Here is a 24,517-nt window from a genome sequence, read left to right as displayed (position 1 = left end):
ACAATTGGCGTTACAAGAAAAGAAAAAATTGGAAAATCTGCGCTTAACAATACACAACAAAAATGAACTAAATTATTCTTTACACCGTGTCATAGCCCATCGTGATTCAGAAAAGTATTACACCAAATGCCCAAACCGTGTACAAATGACACATATGGCTGGCAGTGCTTTAGTGCGTTGAAACCTGTGCCCTGACAAATTCCGGAATTTCCACCTCACTGGCGTTAAATACATTTCCCTGTAGCTCCCTCTGAGCTGTGACAAGACTGCAGGCTCCAGTAGGCTCATGAATGTAAACCTAAGATACCTATGAACACCACTATACTCCACCTCTAGTACAACAAAACGAAAAAAAGGACAAGGTAAAAAAACAGTCCCTCACTGCCTTGCATAATGATGCAATGATAGGTGAAGTGAGGGTGTGGTATCTGGTGTAGCAGTGCCAGGGGTCTGCGCGGACTGTGACCACTGCTGACACCAAAATGTATGTAAGGTATGGCCCGTTCGGATGCAGGATGGTGAAGTATAGAGTGCAATAGAGTTGATACATGGAGCACCAGAGGCGCTAATGAGACAATATTAATGAATTTATTGTCTCGACTTTTACTACTGAATCACGTTCTCCACAGCAGCGGCGATGCCAGGAGAAGTGGGCATGCGGAACTTGGATGTGCCGATGTATCCACAAGGAGTGCTACGCAAGATAGTCAACCCCCATTGTTCGCACACATCGCCATTCAGCCAAGACACTTGACAGCACAGCGACAAGGATTACCAGGGTGTACTAGTGGACATAGAAGATAGTACCCTAGTAAGCACCCAGCAGCTCTGCAAGGAGCTCTAGGTAGTTGTGTTGAGTTACATGATGTGCTCTCGTCCAGATGACGGCTGTAGAGAAGGGTGTCTGCTCAGAAACAAGTTAAGGGGCGGCAGCAGCTAGTGCTTGTCCCTAGGACAGCAATATTTTGACGACGTGCCAAACACCTGTGGTTTCGCCTCCAGTGAGTAGGTGCTAGAAGGGTCAAAGTCTTCATATCAAAGGAGGAAGAAACTGCAGCTCACAAAGGCTCTGTGCAACTGAACAGATGAAGGGATTGCAAGCCCAAGTCTTAGTAGCTGTCAGTCAGAGGCAATGACATTATTATCTGGTTGATGACGACATGTAGCCTGGTTTTCTGGGCCAGTCAGCGCTCTTCAGCATACTGCGGTGTCCATACTCTCGTTTCAGGCTTTCATCTCATTACTTACTGCAGTGTGAGTGTGCTGAAAGTCGGTCTTGAATATGATTTACGCGTTGATACTCAACTGCACATGGTTGATAGAATTTCGTATGCTCCCTTCTCATTCAGGTAATACTGCTGAATTGGCGGCTCAAACACCTCACTTGAGCGATGCGTAATAATGGCCTCCGTTGTGTGCCACACGTTGTGCAGTTTTGGCGTTCCTGCGAGGTTGACATTCCGACGTAGATATTGCGCACGAACCTGCCCTGGTTTGGCTTGGTGCTGGCCAGAGAGAGACTTCAAAAATATTACATTCGCCAAGGAGCTCTTACTGCGGCGCATCAGTGGATTTGGGCAGCTTTGGAAGGAATGGATTTGTTACTCTGGCGACGACCAATGAGTAGTCCATCTTCGAAGTCACTGTGCTTTCATGACTAACCCAATCTGCTGTTAATGCATTTCTACTGGTGATACAAGATTCCTATCTCTTTTTATACTGGCAGGTCCGACTCTGTGACATCTTATGGTCAACTCTGCATTACGTACTGCTATCCAGATAGTTCTTTTGACCACATAGTGTATGTGCAGTGTTGGATAGCACTGGCTTCTGCGATCAGTGATGCTGTTGCAGTCGTTTACTTTCGTGTTTACTTCTTGTATATTGTGATGTAACGTTAAAAAAGTATCTTGTTCCGTGTAACTGTGTCAAAGTACAGGTAGAATTCATCTAGGCGATAGTGATGAAGTCTATGCAGTGTATTTGTCTCCATACAGCCTTGTTAGAAATAGGTTCCTGAAGCCCCACATTCAAACTGTGGACAGTTTGACTTACTGTAGAGGAACCTATCGCCCCCTATGGCTAAAGTAATAATATACTGCATATCCCGAACATACCTTCAGTTATTCTGCTAGGAAACTTTACGTATGGCTTAACGTGGGATCCGAACGGCCTGTTGTTCATCGCGAATCTCCCCGACCCTGAGGGGTAAAGGCTAGATGAAAGGGAAACTCAAGTTTTTCGTGGTCCCGTCGGGATTCGATCATGCGACCTATCAGTTCCCACACACTAGCTTTACCTCGAGACCACTACACTGAGTGTAGTGCATTGGTGGAGCTGTCATTTGTTCTCAGGAGATTCTTATGGAAAGGTTTCCGACACGATTATGGCAGCACGACGGGAATTAATAGACTTTGTACGCAGATGTATGGGACATTCCATTTAGGTAATTCAGTATACGTCGAGGATACCAGATTTCAGGCATTACTTGTCATCCAGGACAACGCAGTGGCCGACGGCCTTCACTTAACGACTAAGAGCAGCTGCGACTGCGTAGAGATCAGTGCTAACAGATAAGCAACACCGACAATGAGTTAAATAACCGCATAATCAATGTGGGACGTACGACAATCGTAACCGTTAGGACAGTGGGGCGAAATTTGGCGTTAATGAGCTGTGACGCCCGCCGGAGTGCCTTTTCTAACAGCACGACATCGCCTACGGCGCTTCTCCTGGCCTCGTGACCATATCGGTTGAATTCTAGACGACTGGGAAACTGTGGCCTGATCAGATGAGTCCTCATTTCATTTGGTAAGAGCTGATGGTAGGATTCGAGTGTGGCGCAGACCCCACGGAAACATGGACCTAAGTTGTCAGTAAGGGACTGTGCACGCTGGTAGTGGCTCCATAATGGTGTAGGATGTGTTTACATGGAATGGACTGAGTCCTCTGGTCCAACTGAAGTGATCATTGACAGGAAATTGTTATGTTTGGCTACTTGAAGACTATTTGCAACGATTCATGGACTTCATGTTCCGAAACAACGATGGAATTTTTATGGATGACGGTGCACCTTGGCACTGGCCGGCAATTGTTCGCTATTGGTTCGAAGAAAATTATGGACAATTTGAGCGAATGATTTGGCCACCCATTGAACATTTACAGGACATAATGGAGAGATACATTCGTGCACATAATTCTGCACCGGCAGCACTTTCGCAGGTATGGCCGCTGTGGAGGCAGCATGGTTAACTGTTACTGCAAGTGACTTCCAACGACTTGTTGAGTCCATGCCATGTCGAGTTGCTGAACTACGCCAGGCCAGAGGTTGTCCTAAACGATATTAGGTGGTGTCCCGTGACTTCTGTCACATCAGTATATGCCGAAGGCCGGAAAGTTCTGGGAAGGCTGGGTGACGCGCGTTCTTCAAGCACCTGTAATCGTCCTAAGATTCTGTTTAAGAGTATGGAAACACTGACAGTGCGATGTTGAAGAACCATAACAGACACTGTTGATCTGGGAAATCATAGTTCTTGCGTAATCACCAATATGCTATGAGCCACACGTCGATAATCAAATGGCTCTGAGCACGATGGGACTTGACATCTGAAGTCATCAGTCCCCTAGAACTTATAACTATTTAAACCTAACTAACCTACGGACATCACACACATCCATACCCGAGGCAGGATTCGAATCTGTGACCGTAGCGGTCGCGCGTTTCCAGATTGAAGCGCCTAGAACCGCTCGGCCACAACGGCAGGCCGTCGATAATCAACCCACGTTCAAAGTCGACTTACTAGAAACGTGATGCCGTGTTAGCTACACATTTTATTAAACATCGTAGGAGTTTCCATCATATGCTGCAACTAGCTGTAACATTCGAGCATCATACATGGGAAAATTTCAACTGGAACAGCCGCGTGGGGTAGCCGCGCGGTCTAGGGCGTCTTGTCACGGTCCGGGCGGCTCCCCCCGTCGGAGGTTGGAGTCCTCCCTCGGGCATGGGTGTGTGTGTTGTCCTTAGCGTAAATTAAATTTAGATTAAGTAGTTCGTAAGCTTGGGAACCGATGACCTCAACAGTTTGGTCCCATAAGGCTTTACCACAGATTTCTAAAATTTCAACTGGAACAACCCGTGAGTCATTTTATAAATATTTTACGGTAAATGTTATGTACATTGCCAGGAAATTAAAAATACAAATCCAGCTGGAGATCAAACAAGTTTTTTTTTTCCGCACAGCTGTCGCCGCTAACATATCTTCTACTGCCGACAGGATGTGGCAAATACCACGAGAACTCAGTTAACACCACTATCGTGATTTGAAAGCAATTTCAAGGTGGAGGAATAGCGGCAAGGGTCAACAGTGAATAGCAGGACCTAACTCAAAACGTTTCGATTGCAAAAAATTACAAATATTAGCTATAGCATAGATATCCTCTGACAAGCAGATGATTTCGGTGTAGCATAGTCTCGGCAAACAAGCGGAATAAGTCACATTTTAATGATCCACTGAGGATCGCGGGTTTGTTAAACGAAAAACACACAGGAGACAATTCAGGAAACCTGTGTGAGTTCGGACTAAGTTCGCATTTACACAGCATGATCTCCAAAACGTGACCACCGAAAATATACGGACGGAAAAAAATTCACAACACCAAAAAGTGTTTAATGTAGAATAATTAAATTTCGATAATACATTTGTCTTGTGATATATTTAAATGGTTAATATCACGAGATCATAGGTGAATGTATGCGCAAGACAAGTCACTGCGCCGGCCCGTGTGGCCGAGCGGTTCTAGGCGCTTCAGTCTGGAACCGCGCAACCGCTACGGTCGCAGGTTCGAATTCTGATTCGGGAAAGGATGTGTGTGATGTCCTTAGGTTTAAATAGTTCTAAGTTCTAGGAGACTGATGACTTTAGATCATAAGTCCCATAGTGCCAAACGTGCACGCATTTTTAGTACAGGGCCGGATGTCAGTTTGTGGGACGGAATTACACGACTGTAGAACTTGGTCTGCACTGTAGTTCCTTCTCTAGATTGTCGCACAGATAGATATCGAAATAGACGACAGAGGGATAGAGAAACAATTACAATCGCTCAAACGAGGAAAGGCCGCTGGACCTGATGGGATACAAAAAGGAAAGGACGTCGAACAGTTGTAGAATTTTGGAACACGTATTATTTTCGAGTATAATGACTTTTCTGGAGGCTAGAGATCTACTCTGTAGGAATCAGCATGGGTTTCGAAAAAGACGATCGTGTGAAACCCAGCTCGCGCTGTTCGTCCACGAGACTCAGAGCGCCATAAACACGGGTTCCCAGGTAGATGCCGTGTTTCTTGACTTCCGCAAGGCGTTCGATACAGTTCCCCACAGTCGTTTAATGAACAAAGTAAGAGCATATGGACTATCAGACCAATTGTGTGATTGGATTGAAGAGTTCCTAGATAACAGAACGCAGCATGTCATTCTCAATGGAGAGAAGTCTTCCGAAGTAAGAGTGATTTCAGGTGTGCCGCAGGGGAGTGTCATAGGACCGTTGCTATTCACAATATACATAAATGACCTTGTGGATGACATCGGAAGTTCACTGAGGCTTTTTGCAGATGATGCTGTGGCGTATCGAGAGGTTGTAACAATGGAAAATTTGCTGAAATGCAGGAGGATCTGCAACGAATTGACGCATGGTGCAGGGAATGGAAATTGAATCTCAATGTAGACAAGTGTAATGTGCTGCGAATACATAGAAAGAAAGATCCCTTATCTTTTAGCTACAATATAGCGGGTCAGCAACTGGAAGCAGTTAATTCCATAAATTATCTGGGAGTACGCATTAGGAGTAATTTAAAATGGAATGATCATATAAAGTTGATCGTCGGTAAAGCAGATGCCAGACTGAGATTCATTGGAAGAATCCTAAGGAAATGCAATCCGAAAACAGAGGAAGTAGGTTACAGTACGCTTGTTCGCCCACTGCTTGAATACTGCTCAGCAGTGTGGGATCCGTACCAGATAGAGTTGATAGAAGAGAGAGAGAAGATCCAACGGAGAGCAGCGCGCTTCGTTACAGGATCATTTAGTAATCACGAAAGCGTTACGGAGATTATAGATAAACTCCAGTGGAAGACTCTGCAGGAGAGACGCTCAGTAGCTCGGTACGGGATTTTCTTAAAGTTTCGAGAACATACCTTCACCGAAGAGTCAAGCAGTATATTGCTCCCTCCTACGTATATCTCGCGAAGAGACCATGAGGATGAAATCAGAGAGATTAGAGCCCACACAGAAGCACACCGACAATCCTTCTTTCCACGAACAATATGAGACTGGAATAGAAGGGAGAACCGATAGAGGTACTCAAGGTACACTCCGCCACACACTGTCAGGTGGCTTGCGGAGTATGGATGTAGATAGATTTAGAATACAGGGACTGTCAGCGCTGTCTGTGGATGACGCTGAATTTGTCGCCCGCTGATTTCCCATATGTGCACAACAGGAGACAGATCTGGTAATCGAGCACATGTTGACACTGTGTAGGGCATGCTGGGTTACAACAGCCGTATGTGAGGGAGTGCTATCCTGTTGGAAAAGAGTGCTGGAATGTGTTAATGAATGGGAGCACAACAGATCGAATCACCAGAGTAACGTACAATTTTGCCTCCAGGCCATGTGGGATAACCACGAGAGTGCTCCTGCTGTCATATAAAATTGTACCCCAGAGGTCCAGTGTGTCTAGGTCCTCAGCTGGCCTTATTCTAATCAACTCACGGTCATCACTGGCACAGACGCACAACCAGCTTTGATTAGAAAACACAGCAAACCTTCGCCGTGTCCCCCAGAGAGCTGTCGCTTGACACCACTGAAGTCGCAAATGGCGGAGGTTTTCGGTCAGTGGTATGCATGATACAGGGAGTCTGTCTCAGCTGTCTTTGAAGTAACCGATTTGAACAGTTCGTTCTATTACTGTGGAGCCAACTGTTGGTCAAGTTGCTACTGCATATGCAGTGCGATGTGCCAAAGCCATATGCCGAACAGACGGTCTTCCCTCTCTTTAGTGCAACGTGGCCTTCCTCAAAATGGTTCAAATGGCTCTGAGCACTATGCGACTTAACTTCTGAGGTCATCAGTCGCCTAGAACATAGAACTAATTAAACCTAACTAAATTAAGGACATCGCATACAACCATCCGCGAGGCAGGATTCGAACCTGCGACCGTAGCGCTCGCTCGGTTCCAGACTGTAGCGCCTAGAACCGCACTGCCACTCCGGCCGGCGGACGTCCACAGTACGGTGTTGTGGCGACACACTCTTGTGATCACCGCTGCCAGCAATCATGTAAAGTGGTTAAATGCATGCCAAGTATTTCTGTGATATAGCAAAATGGCCATCCATCATCTCGTAGTCCTATTACGCGACCTCGTTCAAACTCAGTGACGTTTTGATAATGGCGTCTTCATGGCCGCAAAAGCATTCTTGATTCACCACGCTCATCGTCAAAGGGAACTATAGCTGAAAACCGTTTCAGTCGCATTTAAAGTTTTTGATTTTCATCCTCATACTGCCGCTACTACCGCCACTCGCAAGCGACTGGTGTGAAATTTGAAATGACATCGTCTTCCAGATGTAGCAACACGCTTACGGACTTCTGTTTATGCCGCACAACTCTTTATTGATGTCAGATTTTTTCCGTCAGTATATTTCGTAAACTGTCCGGAGACACGAAATAAGTTTTCCATTAAGTGAACGCTCTTCAGACCGTGAAGAACACCCACAAACCTGGAGGGGATTGACGGGCAGGTTTGGGATGGGGATCTCGTACAATTGAGAATCAAAATTACTCTTATTGAATTCACAAAAATGTTTAAATTTCCTTCGATATACTATATGGAACTGGATGTGGTGTTCTTTATCCCCACGAATTAGCGATCTGCTGCCCTGGAATATTCAGATATCGATTTTGAACAAAATCGGATGAACAGTATTACATTTCTTCCACCATTTTGGTAACACTATCTTAAATTTATTTCGTATAAAAGTAAAATGTTTCACTTTGACCAGTCTCATACATGCAGATTAAATTTATTTCAGTAAATTTTTTCAGAGACGAATAGTGTGATTTTGTTAGCTCTTATAGAAGTTTTGTTTCTGTCATTATTTACATGAATACATCGCATTTGTTGGATTCTTGATTATGGGTACTATCAACAGTGACGGGAAAAAATCGCAACACCAAGAAAGAGATGTGGGCCATAAATGAAAGCTGGTAGATATGTTCCTACACTTGAAATCAAATTTCACGGCAATCACATAAATCCACTGACCCCAAATCACCGCCATCTGCGACTTCAGTTTAAAACGTCCCCTTTCAATGTAGAGAAAAACTGTGCTGGTAAAACTTCTACGTTACTTGATTTTCAAACTCCAGGGTAAATCTGAACGTACTGAAACTGTTTTCTCTTTACTTATTCTCAACACTTATAAACTGACACACAATATTTTAGCACAACGCAATCTGACTTTCAATAACCCCTACGAAAGAATAGCCCTGTCTAACAATAACCTATGGCCTATTTTGACAGAGAACAAACAATGTATTTACCTTAAAAATGTTCAAAAGTTAATATATATATATATATATATATATATATATATATATATATATATATATACCTACGTTCTGTATTTTAATTTAAAAAATATATATATCGCATGAAATAAGCGTCAAACGAAAATACTGCAAAGAACGAAACTTGTCTAGCTTGAAGGAGGAAACCAGATGGCGCTATGGTTGGCCCGCTAGATGGCGCTGCCATAGGTCAAACGGATATCAACTACGTTTTTTAAATAGGAACCCCCATTTATTATTACATATTCCTGTAGTACGTAAAGAATTATGAATGTTTCAGTTGGACCACTTTTTTCGCTTTGTGAGAGATGGCGCTGCAATTGTCACAAACATATGGCTCAAAATTTTAGACGAACAGTTGGTAACAGTTACGTTTTTAAATTAAAATACAGAACGTAGGTACGTTTGAACATTTTATTTCGGTTGTTCCAATGTGATATATGTACCTTTGTGAACTTACCATTTCTGAGAACGCATGCTGTTACAGCGTGATTACCTGTAAATATCATATTAATGCAATAAATACTCAAAATGATGTCCGTCAACCTCAATGCATTTGGCAATACGTGTAACGGCATTCCTCTCAACAGCGAGTAGTTCGCCTTCGGTAATGTTCGCACATGCATTGACAATGCGCTGACGCATGTTGTCAGGCGTTGTCGGTGAATCACGATGGGAAATATTCTTCAACTTTCCCGACAGAAAGAAATCCGGGGACGTCAGATCCGGTGAACGTGTTTCGACGGCCAATCCACCCGTCATGAAATATGCTATTCAATACCGCTTCAACTGCACGCGAGCTATGTGCCGAACACTCATCACGTTGGAAGTACATCGCCATTCCATCGGTAGAAAATTACAAAGGAAATCAGCATACATTGCACCATTTAGATTGCCATCTATAAAATTGGGCCAATTATCCTTCTTCCCATAATGTCGCACCATACATTAACCCGCCATGGTCGCTGATGTTCCACTTGTCGCGGCCATCGTGGATTTTCCTTGCCCAATAGTGCATATTATGTCGGTTTACGTTACCGTTGTTGGTGAATGACTCTTCGTCGCTAAATAGAACGCGTGCAAAAAATCTGTCATCGTCCCGTAATTTCTCTTGTGCCCAGTGGCAGAACTGTACACGACGTTCAAAGTCGTCGACATGCAATTCCTGGTGCATAGAAATATGGTATGACTGCAATCGTTGTTGATGTAGCATTCTCAAAACCGACGTTTTTGAGATTCCAGATTCTCGCGCAGTTTGTCTTCTACTGATGTGCGGATTAGCCGCGACACCAGCTAAAACACCTACTTGGGCATCATCATTTGTTGCAGGTCATGACTGACGTTTCACATGTGGCTGAACACTTCCTGTTTCCTTAAATAACGTAACTATGCGGCTAACGGTCCGGACACTGGGATGATGTCGTCCAGGATACCGAGCAGCATACATAGCACACGCCCGTTGGGCATTTTGTTCACAATAGCCATACATCAACACGATATCGATCTTTTCCGCAATTGGTAAACGGTCCATTTTAACAGGGGTAATGCATCACGAAGCAAATACCGTCCACACTGGCAGAATGTTACGTGATACCACGTATTTATACGTTTGTGACTATTACAGCGCTATCTACCACAAAGCGAAAACAGTGGTCCAACTAAAACATTCATATTTATTTACGTACTACACGAATATGTAATAAAAATGGGGGTTCCTATTTTTAAAAAAAATCGCAATTGATATCCGTTTGATCCATGGCAGCGCCATCTAGCGGGCCAACCATAGCGCCATCCGGTTTCCCCCTTCAAGCTAGACGAGTTTCGTTCTTTGTAGTTTTTCGTTTGATGTTTATTTCGTGAGATATTTGACCCGATCACTATCAATGGACCACCCTATATAAAGTCATGACACCCACTTTAACAAATTTCCTTCTGCTGACGGACACACGTCCAGATCGTCCTCTCATATTAACATCTCAGATCTCTGGCATCTCTCTCCCACATCCACCACTGCTGGTGACTCACCTCCAACTGCCCAACGCTACGCGCTGTTCACATCCAAGATCCCAACACTATACTCGTGAAAAACTTCCTACAATGAGCCCAACCAGCCACAGACTGCACATTTTTAATACAGAGCGCTACGTGGCGTCACCAACATAAAAACCTAAACAGCCTTATTACAAGTTGCGTGAAGCGAGAGCTCATTGGAGGACAGAGTGGAGGTCTGTTGTGATGAAAGCTAGTGCCAGTGATGGTCATGTTAGAAGGTAGCACGTTGAGAGCCTGCAACCAACCTGGACCTACAACTGGAGTTATGGTCTGGGATGAGATTTCGTATGACAGCAGTTGCTCTCTCGTGATTATTCAACGCACACTGGCTGGAAAACTGTACGTCAGCCTCATGATTCCGCGTTGTTCTGCTTTTTATGAACAGCATTCCATTGCTGTTTTCCAACAGGATGACTCTTGCCCGCATACCGCTTTTGTAACCCAACATGCTCTACAAGTGTCAACATGTTGCCCTGGCCTGCTGGATCACCCGATCTGTACCCAGTCGAGCACATGTGGGACATCATCGGACGACAACTCCAGCGTCATCCACAAACAGCACCGACTGTCCCTGCATTAATCGACCACGTCAATAGTCACGGAACTCTATCGCACAAACTGACATCCGACACCTGTACAACACAATGCTGCCACGTTTGTATGCTTGCTTTCAACATTCTGGCCGTTCACGTTTGCAATAGCTTATATCGCGCTTACATTAACTTGTGACTTTGCAATGTTAATCATTTATATACGTTGCATAAACAAATGTATTCATGAAATTTTATTATCCTACATTAATTAATTTTTTGGTGTCATGATTTGTTCCGTCACTATACTTGTGTTGCCTAATGCCTTTTAATTTATCTGCAGTGTAGAATGGCAACAAGTATGAAATCTTGTTTTTATTCGCTGGTTTTCTAGGTAGTGATTGAATTATGTGATGGATTTGCAGACTAAGAAGAAACTAACCTGGGATCGTAACGTGCAGCCCATCGGATTCTCGAACAGTACTCCTACGACGAATACGCCGTGCAACGTGAGCGGATGGGGTGTCACTACCTTGGTGAGTTCACTGTGGTTTTACCGTTGTCGTTTTTATTTTCTTGGATGCGTATGCTATGTGTACTGCGTTGTATGCAAAACTTGTTGATTCCTAAATGAATGTGAAGTACATTAAGAAAGTGCTTAATATTAATGTTAAACTGTTTCTAACTTGTTATCTAGATAGGTGCTAGAGGGCAGAGTAAGTGGAAGAGCAATGTTTTTATTTTTATTTTACTAAACTTAACTGATTCTCTACTAATACGAATACAAGTCGATTTCAAAACGTAAGTTACACGTTTATTTTGCAGACCATGTAACTTCTATAGAACATGCTCACTTCACTTCCAGGTGACACAAATATATGACACTGAGGTGACAATACATATACAATGGTGTGACAAAATTCGTGGAATAGGATTATGCAATTATAAAGATAGTGATAATATCGCGTTCGCGAGGTATGAAAGGGTGCATTGCTGAAGCTGTCATTTGTACTCAGGTGGTTCTTGCGTAAATGTGTCCGACGTGATTATGGCAGCACGACGGAAATTAACAGACTGTGAACGCGGAATGGTAGCTGGGTCTAGACGCATCGGACACCCCATTTCGGAAATTGTTATGGAATTCAATAGACCGGGATCCAAAGTATCAAGAGTGTGTGGAGAATACCAAATTTCGGGCATTGCGTTTCACCACCGACGACCGAGACCAGCGGCTTTTTCATAGAGCTGACACTGCCTACAGACAAGCAACACTGCGTGCAATAACAACTGATATCAGTTTGGTGTAACCTCGCAAAGATATTTATTTAATAACCTCCCAACAGTTAAAAATATAATTCTGTAATTCACATTCAGTGTAACTGCACAACAGATAAGTTCCGAAACCTATCAATAATACACTCCTGGAAATGGAAAAAAGAACACATTGACACCGGTGTGTCAGACCCACCATACTTGCTCCGGACACTGCGAGAGGGCTGTACAAGAAATGATCACACGCACGGCACAGCGGACACACTAGGAACCGCGGTGTTGGCAGTCGAATGGCGCTAGGTGCGCAGCATTTGTGCACCGCCGCCGTCAGTGTCAGCCAGTTTGCCGTGGCATACGGAGCTCCTTCGCAGTCTTTAACACTGGTAGCATGCCGCGACAGCGTGGACGTGAACCGTATGTGCAGTTGACGGACTTTGAGCGAGGGCGTATAGTGGGCATGCGGGAGGCCAGGTGGACGTACCGCCGAATTGCTCAACACGTGGGGCGTGAGGTCTGCACAGTACATCGATGTTGTCGCCAGTGGTCGGCGGAAGGTGCACGTGCCCGTCGACCTGGGACCGGACCGCAGCGACGCACGGATGCACGCCAAGACCGTAGGATCCTACGCAGTGCCGTAGGGGACCGCACCGCCACTTCCCAGCAAATTAGGGACACTGTTACTCCTGGGGTATCGGCGAGGACACTCCTGGGGTATCGGCGAGGACCATTCGCAACCGTCTCCATGAAGCTGGGCTACGGTCCCTCACACCGTTAGACCGTCTTCCGCTCACGCCCCAACATCGTGCAGCCCGCCTCCAGTGGTGTCGCGACAGGCGTGAATGGAGGGACGAATGGAGACGTGTCGTCTTCAGCGATGAAAGTCGCTTCTGCCTTGGTGCCAATGATGGTCGTATGCGTGTTTGGCGCCGTTCAGGTGAGCGCCACAATCAGGACTGCATACGACCGAGGCACACAGGGCCAACATCCGGCATCATGGTGTGGGGAGCGATCTCCTACACTGGCCGTACACCTCTGGTGATCGTCGAGGGGACACTGAATAGTGCACGGTACATCCAAACCGTCATCGAACCCATCGTTCTACCATTCCTAGACCGGCAAAGGAACTTGCTGTTCCAACAGATCAATGCACGTCCGCATGTATCCCGTGCCACCCAACGTGCTCTAGAAGGTGTAAGTCAACTACCCTGGCCAGCAAGATCTCCGGATCTGTCCCCCATTGAGCATGTTTGGGACTGGATGAAGCGTCGTCTCACGCGGTCTGCACGTCCAGCACGAACACTGGTCCAACTGAGGCGCAGGTGGAAATGGCATGGCAAGCCGTTCCACAGGACTACATCCAGCATCTCTACGATCGTCTCCATGGGAGAATAGCAGCCTGCATTGCTGCGAAAGGTGGATATACACTGTACTAGTGCCGACATTGTGCATGCTCTGTTTCCTGTGTCTATGTGCCTGTGGTTCTGTCAGTGTGATCATGTGATGTATCTGACCCCAGGAATGTGTCAATAAAGTTTCCCCTTCCTGGGACAATGAATTCACGGTGTTCTTATTTCAATTTCCAGGAGTGTACAATGTGACTAATCTCTCAATAAAAAATTGTGGCTCACTTATAACCTTTCAACAATTGACTGTGAATTTAAACTGGTAAATTTTGGACGTCAGCAGTGCTGCGTCATGACCCTGAAAGATCATTCTGAAAAAATTGAAAATTCTTACCTCAATAAGGTCGCCGGATAACGCATATATATCTGCTCCTATAGGAAATTATTCTGGCACAGCCGAGTGCAATGCTGGCCGATAGATTTGTCATGTATAAAGGGAAACAACAGATTTTTATTTTCAATAATCGGGATGACCAAGGATTGGAGAAATTAGTAAATTCTTTAAATTGAAATGAATGATCGCTCCACCTCGACCGGCCCAGCCAACACGATACACCAGACTGCTCGCTAGCAACTACTTACTCCAACTAACACACAGTTCCTACTGCAGTCAACACTGCTCTTTGGCCTTAGATTCTCTTATAGCTTACATATCGCAGCACGTGAGCAATCCATCGAAATTACATCTGCTCGAGTGCGCTAGCAACAAATTCTTTAATCATGGACCTCTTACATAACCCTCCACTGGGCGGGGGGGGGGGGAGGGCAAAATTTTGGCACTGATGGTGAGTCAATTGGACTTGCCATGAGCTACAAATTTTTCTATAATCTAATTAATTAACTAAGTCTACAATCACAGAGTATATACATTATTGATAAGTGCAGAACATATTCAGAAATGACACAATGTATAAGCAATGAGTACAAAATATATTAACAAATAACATAAAGTGCACACGCACAGTATAAGTCTTTAGCATTTTTTACGAGAACTGAAAACATAAGCAAATGAAATGAAGTGCACACGCACTGTAAAAATCTTCAGCATATTTACGACAACTGATCATATTAACAAATGAAATGCAGTGCACACGCACTGTATATGTCTTTATCATTTTACAAGAATTTAAACGCACTGCATAAATCTTTACCATGTTACAAGAACTTGGAGAGGAATGGGAAGGATTGCATCATGGTTGTAGCGCAGTAGGTTGCACGTAGCTGCACTGAAAGTCCATATCTTTCTACAGAAGCACTACACCATGTGAAACAATCTGAAGTTCTCTTCCCTGAAGTATTTATCAGTGTAGCCAAGACACTGAAATGTTGCATTAATATTGTATGTTATCATTTTGGTAGTACATTAGGTACACCAAACAGTAGGACCATAATAACATCTCTATCGTTCAAGGTGGTGGACAGCTTGATTTGTCAACATTATTCTTGTAGAATCCATACTCTTCCAGCAACGTAGAATTAGTGCAAAAACCATATATAGTGTTCCATGATCATGAGGATGGACAGGACATACGGATATTGCAGTAATTGCTGGTAAATAGGGCAGAAGGTGAAGGACATTAAGTCTTATGCTAGTCATCATTCAGAATTACACTAGCGTATCAACTAATCTGAATAATTATTGGTATTCATTGGCTAGTTACATAGCATTTATGTAGTGTATATGGAGTATTACAAAACATTATTCATAAGTCATCTAATTACAGTAATTATTGGCATAGCATTTATGCATAAGTCATCTAGTTACAGTAATCATTGGCATAGCATTTATAGAGTATAACAAAATATTATTTACATAAATTATTGGCATAGCATTTATGCATAAGTCATCTCATTACAGTAATTATTACAAAACGTCATTCATAATACATCTCATTACAGTAATCATTGGCATACCATTTATGCATTATTACAAAATATCATTCAGTATTACTCAGAACTCATCATTCAAGTGACATAGGACATACTTAAAATGTAACACACTGTAACTATTACTCAAGGTCTGTAGTCCAATGATACACAGATATAAGGGATTCAATACATCTGAGAAATTTGCATTATATTTAGGACTAGAAATATATCTTCAACTGGTAGCATTATTTAGTTGTATACCGGTAATAGTTGGGACTGGTAATAAATTTTTTTTTTGTGCTAGCAATGCATTGCGTTGGGATCAATAGCCATTAGCTGAGGCATGAAAATATTAGATTTTGACTTATTGCTGGAAATAAGGATTAATAACGTCATTCGTCATGAGTCAGCTGTAGCAAGGTTATGAAACAAGTATATGTGATCACATTCATGAATGATACACACAATGGGTAAAAAAAATGCAAGTATTAGAACAGGTTTCATAACTAAGTGTTTATAGCATATTAAAATTATGAAAAGCTTCTCCTGGAAAAAATACAAAATGGATTATTGAGCTGAAAGAAGAAATGCATATTATGGAGAAAAGTAGTGAACTTCGAATTATACAAAATGGATTATTGAGCTGAAAGAAGAAATGCATATTATGGAGAAAAGTAGTGAACTTCGAATTAACAGGTAATGAAATGTGTACTCAATATGTATGTACTCTAGCTGTCTTTTCCAAAACGTTCAGTCATTATACTATGCGACATAAGACATGCTGTCAAAAGGAACTGCAACAAATACTTAAATAACTACATAGCATTTCTTAACTAACAGAAATCATTATCATCATCTGCAAAGAAAAACTTCATTGTTCATATTACCATATTCTTCATACAACTATTCATTATCATTCATTACTTCATATAGTATAGAGTTTCCCACTTCTAGCATATATCATCACTAAAATTAACATCTATAGTTCTGTCTGACAGCCTGCATCAATCGCCTCATATTCTGAAACAAAAATAATTAGTCAAGACTGCTATCATACGATGTTGCATTTTCTTTGGTTCATGCCGCTGGTGAAATTTCCATTTCAGAGTAAACCACTGTGGTTTGTTTAATTTATTTCTTTTACACGGTATTGCTTTCTGAAAATGATGAATAAGGATTAATATCTCGCATTTAAATCACATACTCATTAAATGAAAATTTGTTTCTAGTAATATAATTAAGCATACAGCATAGCATGACAGAAAACGTATTAGGTCAAAAACATAGACAGTTTTCAAGTGCAAAAAATGTACACACAGTATCATAATGTAGTAGCAAAAAATGTAAAATAGTCACGATGTTGAGATATCATAAGGCAAAATGTTAATGTCAACTGGTGTTTATAACATCTTAAAGATTTCATAGTACATACAGACAAAAATTCTACTTTCGATAGGAAAACAATACACATAAACTCGAAAACGTGCACGGTCTGATGTACACTCCTGGAAATTGAAATAAGAACACCGTGAATTCACTGTCCCAGGAAGGGGAAACTTTATTGACACATTCCTGGGGTCAGATACATCACATGATCACACTGACAGAACCACAGGCACATAGACACAGGCAACAGAGCATGCACAATGTCGGCACTAGTACAGTGTATATCCACCTTTCGCAGCAATGCAGGCTGCTATTCTCCCATGGAGACGATCATAGAGATGCTGGATGTAGTCCTGTGGAACGGCTTGCCATGCCATTTCCACCTGGCGCCTCAGTTGGACCAGCGTTCGTGCTGGACGTGCAGACCGCGTGAGACGACGCTTCATCCAGTCCCAAACATGCTCAATGGGGGACAGATCCGGAGATCTTGGTGGCCAGGGTAGTTGACTTACACCTTCTAGAGCACGTTGGGTGGCACGGGATACATGCGGACGTGCATTGTCCTGTTGGAACAGCAAGTTCCCTTGCCGGTCTAGGAATGGTAGAACGATGGGTTCGATGACGGTTTGGATGTACCGTGCACTATTCAGTGTCCCGTCGACGATCACCAGAGGTGTACGGCCAGTGTAGGAGATCGCTCCCAACACCATGATGCCGGGTGTTGGCCCTGTGTGCCTCGGTCGTATGCAGTCCTGATTGTGGCGCTCACCTGCACGGCGCCAAACACGCATACGACCATCATTGGCACCAAGGCAAAAGCGACTCTCATCGCTGAAGACGACACGTCTCCATTCTCAAAGTTTCGACGTGCACTACATTAGGGTGAGGAATGCTTCGTATTCCATGTGGACCTGCGTATAGAAGCTCAAATTTACTGCATATACTCTTTCCTCTGTTGGATAAATAATGCGTGCATACTAATATCTTCTGTCCAATGTGAAAGTCACGGCGCGTACAAACCTGTTTCTGCTGTCGTCTCCGGCGCTCTGCGGCACGTTTGATGTTGTTGAGCGCAATGTCAATTATTTCGTGGTGACGAAGTCGACGAGATGTAGGAAAAGATACTAATTCTTTAATTTTGTTAGGTGGTTCGACATTTTTCAATATAATAGTCGGAGATAGCATAGTAGATTCATTTGGTATGGAATTAATTACATCCTGGACTGAGAGTATGTGTGTGTCCCAATCAATACGCTTTTTATAACAGTATATTCTACATAGTTTACCAATTTCTTTCATCAGTCGTTCACAAGGGTTCGAAGAAGCGTGATACTTGGATATGTAGATCGGAGAAATGTTTCTACCTCGTAACATACGGGTCCATATCGCAGCTCGAAATTGTGGTCCATTGTCGGAAATTACTTTCAATACATGCCATACATGAAATAAAAAATCTTTTACAAATGCATTCGAAATAGTTTTAGCAGTAGCTTTGCGTAACGGAGTGAAGGTAACAAATTTCGTTCAACAGCAACAAAGATGGAACAAAAACCTCTATTACATCTGGGAATCGCACCAAAAATGTCTACAGCGGCCATGTGTCTCAATTTAACAGGTACAATGGGATGTAACGGAGGAATATGTGAAGTCGTGTCTGATTTAGCTTTCTGGCAGATTTTACATGACGCTAAAACTCGTCGAATACGTTTCTCCATGTTGGCAAAATAACAGTTCTGTCTCAGTATAAGAAAACATTTTCTGGCCCCATAATGTGCGTAACTTAATTGAGTATACCAAATTAATTTGTTAACAAGTCCGTCAGGAATGCATAGTAACCAATTGTTGCTGTCAGGGTGAGAGCGGCGAAACAGAATGTTATTGCGTACAGTGTAATGGTTTCTGATGGTAACATTATTCCTACCTTGCCAAAGACGTTTAATTTCTTTCCACAGGTTGTCTTTGCTCTGCTCTTGTGCTATGTCTCGTAGTGATGCCGAAATAAAATTTTCGAATGCAACTTGTTGAATATACATGACGCTAAAATTTGCTTGCAGATATTGGTTGCAATGTCTTGCTGATTATTGCTGAGAGATCGGGATAGTGCGTCTGCTACAATATTTTGTGTACAGGGAATGTGAACAATTGTAAAATTAAATTCCTGTAAATAAGGTTTCCATCTGCTTAACCTGTCATGTGTCAATTTAGCTGAAAGTAAAAACTGTATAGCTCTATGATCTGTGTAAACGGTAGTATGTCTTCCATAAAGAAAATGCCTAAATCGGGTAAACACATAATGTTTCAAGTTATGTGACAGAATAATTACGTTCAGCAGGTGACAGATTGAGACTTTCAAAGGCAATGTTTTTAATTACTGTAGTACCGTCTTCTTCAATTTCCTGAAAAATGTGTACGCCTAAAGCGGTGTTAGAATTGTCGGTGGCAATGGAAAAATTTCTGGTAGGATCAGGGTGTGATAAAAGTGGTGCGTTCAACAAAGCTTGTTTTAGATTGACAAATTCAGACTGTGCTTGGCTATCCCAGGACAAAATAGCGTTTTTACCCGTCAGTTGGCATAATCTAGGGGTATCTCAAGCAGAGTAATGAATAAATTTATGGAAAAAGTTAATTAAAGCAAGAAAGCTGCGTAATTGTTTCTTCGTCGTTGGAACAGTAATGTCACGTAAAGCTTGACGTTTTTCCGGGTCAGGCGCAATGCCTTCTCCTGAATTTATATGTCCAAGAAATTTTATGGAAGTTTTCCCGAAGTGCGATTTGATAAGATTAACAGTGAGTCCCTGTGCACGAAAAGTTTGCAACAGTTGTTCCAGAATCAGATTGTGTTCAGACCAGTTAGCTTCTGCAATAAGCATGTCGTCTACATACGTTGTGATTCTGTCTTTTAATTCTGTCGAAAGTATAGTATTCAAACCGGGAATAAACACTGCTGAAGAAATTGTTAAACCGAACGGTAATTTACAAAATTGATAACAGTCACCAAAACAGAGAAATGCTGTGTACTTTCTGCAGTTTGGATGGTGCTGAATTAGCCAAAATCCCGATTTCAAATCTAATGTGGAATAAACAGTAGTAACGTGAAATTTCTGTAGAAGTTCTTCTAGTGTTTGAGGGCGATCTGATTCATTAATAATAATATCATTTATGAGACGCGAATCAAGCACGAGCCGAAGTGAGCCACCCTTTTTCTTAACAATATGGAGAGGGTTTATGTACGGACTAACTGCCGGTTCAATAATTCCTTGGTCAAGCATAGCTTGCAATTCTTTCTTAACTTGTTCTCTGTGAATAACATAGTACCAGGGGTGTTGTCAAAAACTGGAGCTTTCTATAAAAGAATTTTGCGTAGCTCTGTACGTTCGTCGTCTGTATTTGCACTGCTCTGTTTAACTTTATCAGAAATCATTTGCAGAACGTCATAGTCGGCTTCGTCTGGTGTATTGTAGTTGGGTGAACAGTCTATGTTACGCGATGTAGAAATGACCTCTGTTCGATTAATTGTTCTTCTGCAGATAAAGAGTGTTGAAATTCTAATGCCAGTTGCACATTTTCATCCTTTAACATTAACTAGGAATTTTGAAAGTCAATAATTGCGTCGTGTTGTACCAGAAAATTCGTATCTAAAATAACGTCTGTTGTCAATAAGGGAACAATCCAAAAATTTGAGTGAAACGTATGACCTGCAATACAAAATGATAAGTGTGTCTGCAACTTTACATCTACTCCATTACTAGATACTGCTCCTTTTACTTTAGTTCTGCCTAATGGTAACGTAGGATAAATATTCTCATTGTTACATTCATTGAAAGTTTCTTCATTTATGACTGACATAGGTGATCCAGAATCGATTACTGCTGAAAATTTGGATGACCCAATATTTACTTCAATGACAGGGTGGGAAATGGTTTTCTGAATAACTGGTTTTTCCTGCAAAAGAGTGTCTCGGATGTCGTCAAAAGTAATAACATTTTCGTGAACAAGATTCTCTGTGTCCAAAGTATTGCTTGCGTTGCTGGAAGATGCAACCTGTACTGTATCTAGTCAAATTCTTTCTGACGTGTTGTTATTTGCGGGAGGATGCTGTGGCATTTCAACTATTTGTACTGTTCTGTTATTTCTTCCTGACGTATTAGGTTCGGTATGATACCGACTGTCTGGTTTATTCATGATAATCTGTTGTTGCGGATGATTCTGCTGCTCGTAAGACCGACTGTTACGCTGAAAACTGTGCTCATTACTTTTACGTCTGTCATAATAATCGTTGCTATACGGCGCATTGCGATATGAGTTGAAATGGTGTGTTTTCTGTACGTAGTGATTTTACTATTTGGCGGAGCCGACGCTGTACGTGTAGGCGGCGAAACATTAAAGCTTGGTTGACCTTGCAGACTACATTGTTGGTTTGGTATGCTAACCGGCTGCTTTTGATGTTGTTGCGGTGAAAACCCTCTAGTGTTCCCAAAATGTGTTTGCGATTGCTGATAATTTTGCATATACTGATGATTAAAATTTTGTTTGTCATTAAAATTCGGGTGGTTATCATTTCTGGAGCGTATAATGAAAACTGTCACTTTCGGTAAAAACTTGTCATATCAGGTTTTCTTTACTCATACCTAATCCTATATAGATCGATAGTTGAAGAGCTGTTTTGATAGATATAAAGGATAGTAAAAGAGAAGGCAGCAGTGCAGAAAACTAAAGATGAAATAGCACTACTACGGCTCGGGGCCCTGTGCACGCTACGGCACATATTCATCGAAGTATAATGAACCCCCTGAGGTCACTTACGGGCTGCAATTAAATTATAGTTTCTGCGTTAGAGGCAATGCCGGTGAAAATTCAAAAGCAAGTTGTTGTATCCAGTCCAAAGAGTGAATCTGTTTTCTGTCATTATTAAATACCTTAAATTTCCTAACAGATAGAAAGTGTTTGTAATCAAAATTATCGTCTCTGTATGTCTGAGAAGGTCCAGGATTGAATGAGAATCTATTCATCTGTGTCTCTTCGGATTCTAAGTCACGTAGTCTCTGTAAATTACCTAGTTTACACTGGCCGTGTGAGTGTGACAAATGTTCGGAATGTGGCATATGCTGTGACGTGTTAGAAACTGAAACATTTTTCATTTCTGTCACTTTAAAACGTTCGTCAATTTGGCTGTTCTGTTGTTCAAATTTTTTATCGACTTCCACAACCAGAGTGCGTGAAACTTCTGCTGACATTAATTTAAACTCGTCGCGTAACTGTGTTACGTTTTCAGAACATTGTTTAGCTACTGCACTAATTTCATCTCTAAGTAATTTCGTTGCGGCTGCATGTATATTACTTAATTCTTGTGCAACAGATCTAATTTCTTCACAAGCCTTAATCTCCTCAGGTAATTGTTCTTTAGTATCATGTCGTTGCACGGCAACGGCTGTAATCTGTTCACTAAGTTGTTTGTTCTGTTCATTAAGGTTGACGTGTTTTCCATTCGACTGTTTGAAACTTTCATTAAGTTGTTTGTTCGATTCATTAAGTTGTTTATAATTGTTGTCTAGTTTTCATTAAGTTGTTTGTAATTGTTGTCTTGTTTTTCATTCGACTGTGTGAGATTTTCATTAAGTTGTTTGTTCGATTCATTAAGGTTGTCGTGTTTTTCATTGAGTTGTAGTAATAATGCCATAACTTGATCCAACCCAAAATTAGCGAATCTATTTTCTGTGCTGTGTGATGATGTATCTGCATATGTCACGTTTTATGTAACCATTTCGTCATTGTCTGATTCATGAAAAGGTTTGCTAATCGGATGTGCTCTGTTGGTCACATCAAATAAATATGACGCGTTTTGTGTATATTGTTCACCTACATAAGAAATATTTGTCTGTTCACTGTATAAACTTTGCAAATCAGGTGTTTCAAAATAGGCAGCGTTCATTGTAACGGAACGTGCCGCGTCGTCAATTGTCGTTAAATTAACAGAAGACACAATTGAATTTGTTTGCTCATCATTAGAATTAAAATCATTACTAGTGATCGGCACGCATTGATTATCTGTAAGAGGATTATCACTATTACACTGACTGTCGCTAGTATTATCGGTCAAATTATTCGAGTCAGCTTTTTCACTCATTGCACATGCGATGTACTGTTAGCAGTTTTTCGCGGCATTTTCACAAATCAAAGTTCAGCACAAAATCAAAGAAAGACAAAGAAAAAATGGAAAAAACACAATTACAACAAAGAGCAATAAATTGCCGATGATCTGTGAAACAAAGTGTGAGAAGTTAGTAAATGCGTTGCGCCAGATACAAACTACAATTAACATTAAGTATAAAAAAAGCAGATATATAACTGAGTACTACTGAGAAATTCAAAAAAATACGATCCTGGCCGGTTGTCGACAAGTGTAAGCTCTCAACAAATAAATTGCGTAACCTGTCACCAATAAAATGTGACTAATCTCTCAATAAAAGATTGTGGCTCACTTGTAACCTTTCAACAATTGACTGTGAATTTAAACTGATAAATTTTGGACGTCAGCAGTGCTGCGTCATGGCCCTGAAAGATCATTCTGAAAAAATTGAAAATTCTTACCTCAATAAGGTCGCCGGATAACGCATTTATATCTGCTCCTATAAGAAATTATTCTGGCACAGCCGAGTGTAATGCTGGCCGATAGATTTGTCATGTATAAAAGGAAACAACAGATTTTTCTTTTCAATAATCGGGATGACCAAGGATTGGAGAAATTAGTAAATTCTTTAAATTGAAATGAATGATTGTCAAAAATTACTTTTTATGTGAAAGATTATTATCAAGAGATTTTTTAAAAATTTACATGGGACTTGATATAACAATACTACATATGCACGATGCTGCTTTTACCTTACACTACAACGCTCAGGCTCCGCCATCGCTCCACCAAGACCGGCCCAGCCAACACGATACACCAGACTGCTCGTTAGCAACTACTTACTCCAACACACAGTTCCTACTGCATTCAACACTGCTCTTTGGCCTCAGATTCTCTTATAGCTTACATATCGCAGGCAGCACGTGAGCAATCCATCGAAATTACATCTACTCGAGTGCGCTAGCAACAAATTCCTTAATCATGGACCTCTTACAGGGGACGTACGAACCTATTCGTCAGGACAGTGTGGCGAAATTTGGCGTTAATGCGTTATGGCAGCAGACGATCGACGCGAGTACCTTTGCTAGTAGCACGACATCTCCTATAGCGCCTCTTTTCGGCTTGTGGCCGTGTCGGCTGGACCCTAGACGACTGGAAAACAGTGGCCTGGTTGGATGAGTCCCTATTTCATTTGGTAAGAGCTAATCGTAGGGTTAGAGTGTGCCGCAGACTCCACGAAGCCACGGACCG

The 24,517-nt window shown here is 42.1% G+C and overlaps 1 protein-coding gene across 2 annotated transcripts in view; it reads left to right on the top strand.

The window, feature by feature from the left end:
- Nucleotides 1–24,517, top strand: part of LOC126356030 (chymotrypsin-1-like) — a 141,485-nt gene that overhangs the window by 89,828 nt on the left and 27,140 nt on the right. Inside the window, exon 5 of one of the 2 annotated variants that reach the window (XM_050006684.1) lies at nt 11,635–11,745. The exons of the other annotated variant lie outside the window; for it this stretch is intronic. Within the exon in view, the coding sequence (XP_049862641.1) occupies nt 11,635–11,745 (111 nt within the window). The remainder of the gene's footprint in view (nt 1–11,634; nt 11,746–24,517) is intronic. 2 annotated transcript variants of the gene reach the window in all.

Source organism: Schistocerca gregaria, chromosome 3, assembly GCF_023897955.1.
Source record: "Schistocerca gregaria isolate iqSchGreg1 chromosome 3, iqSchGreg1.2, whole genome shotgun sequence".
NCBI classification, from domain to species: domain Eukaryota; kingdom Metazoa; phylum Arthropoda; class Insecta; order Orthoptera; family Acrididae; genus Schistocerca; species Schistocerca gregaria.
The sequence above is the reverse complement of the archived record's forward strand: the minus strand, read 5'-3'. Positions and strand labels throughout refer to the sequence as shown.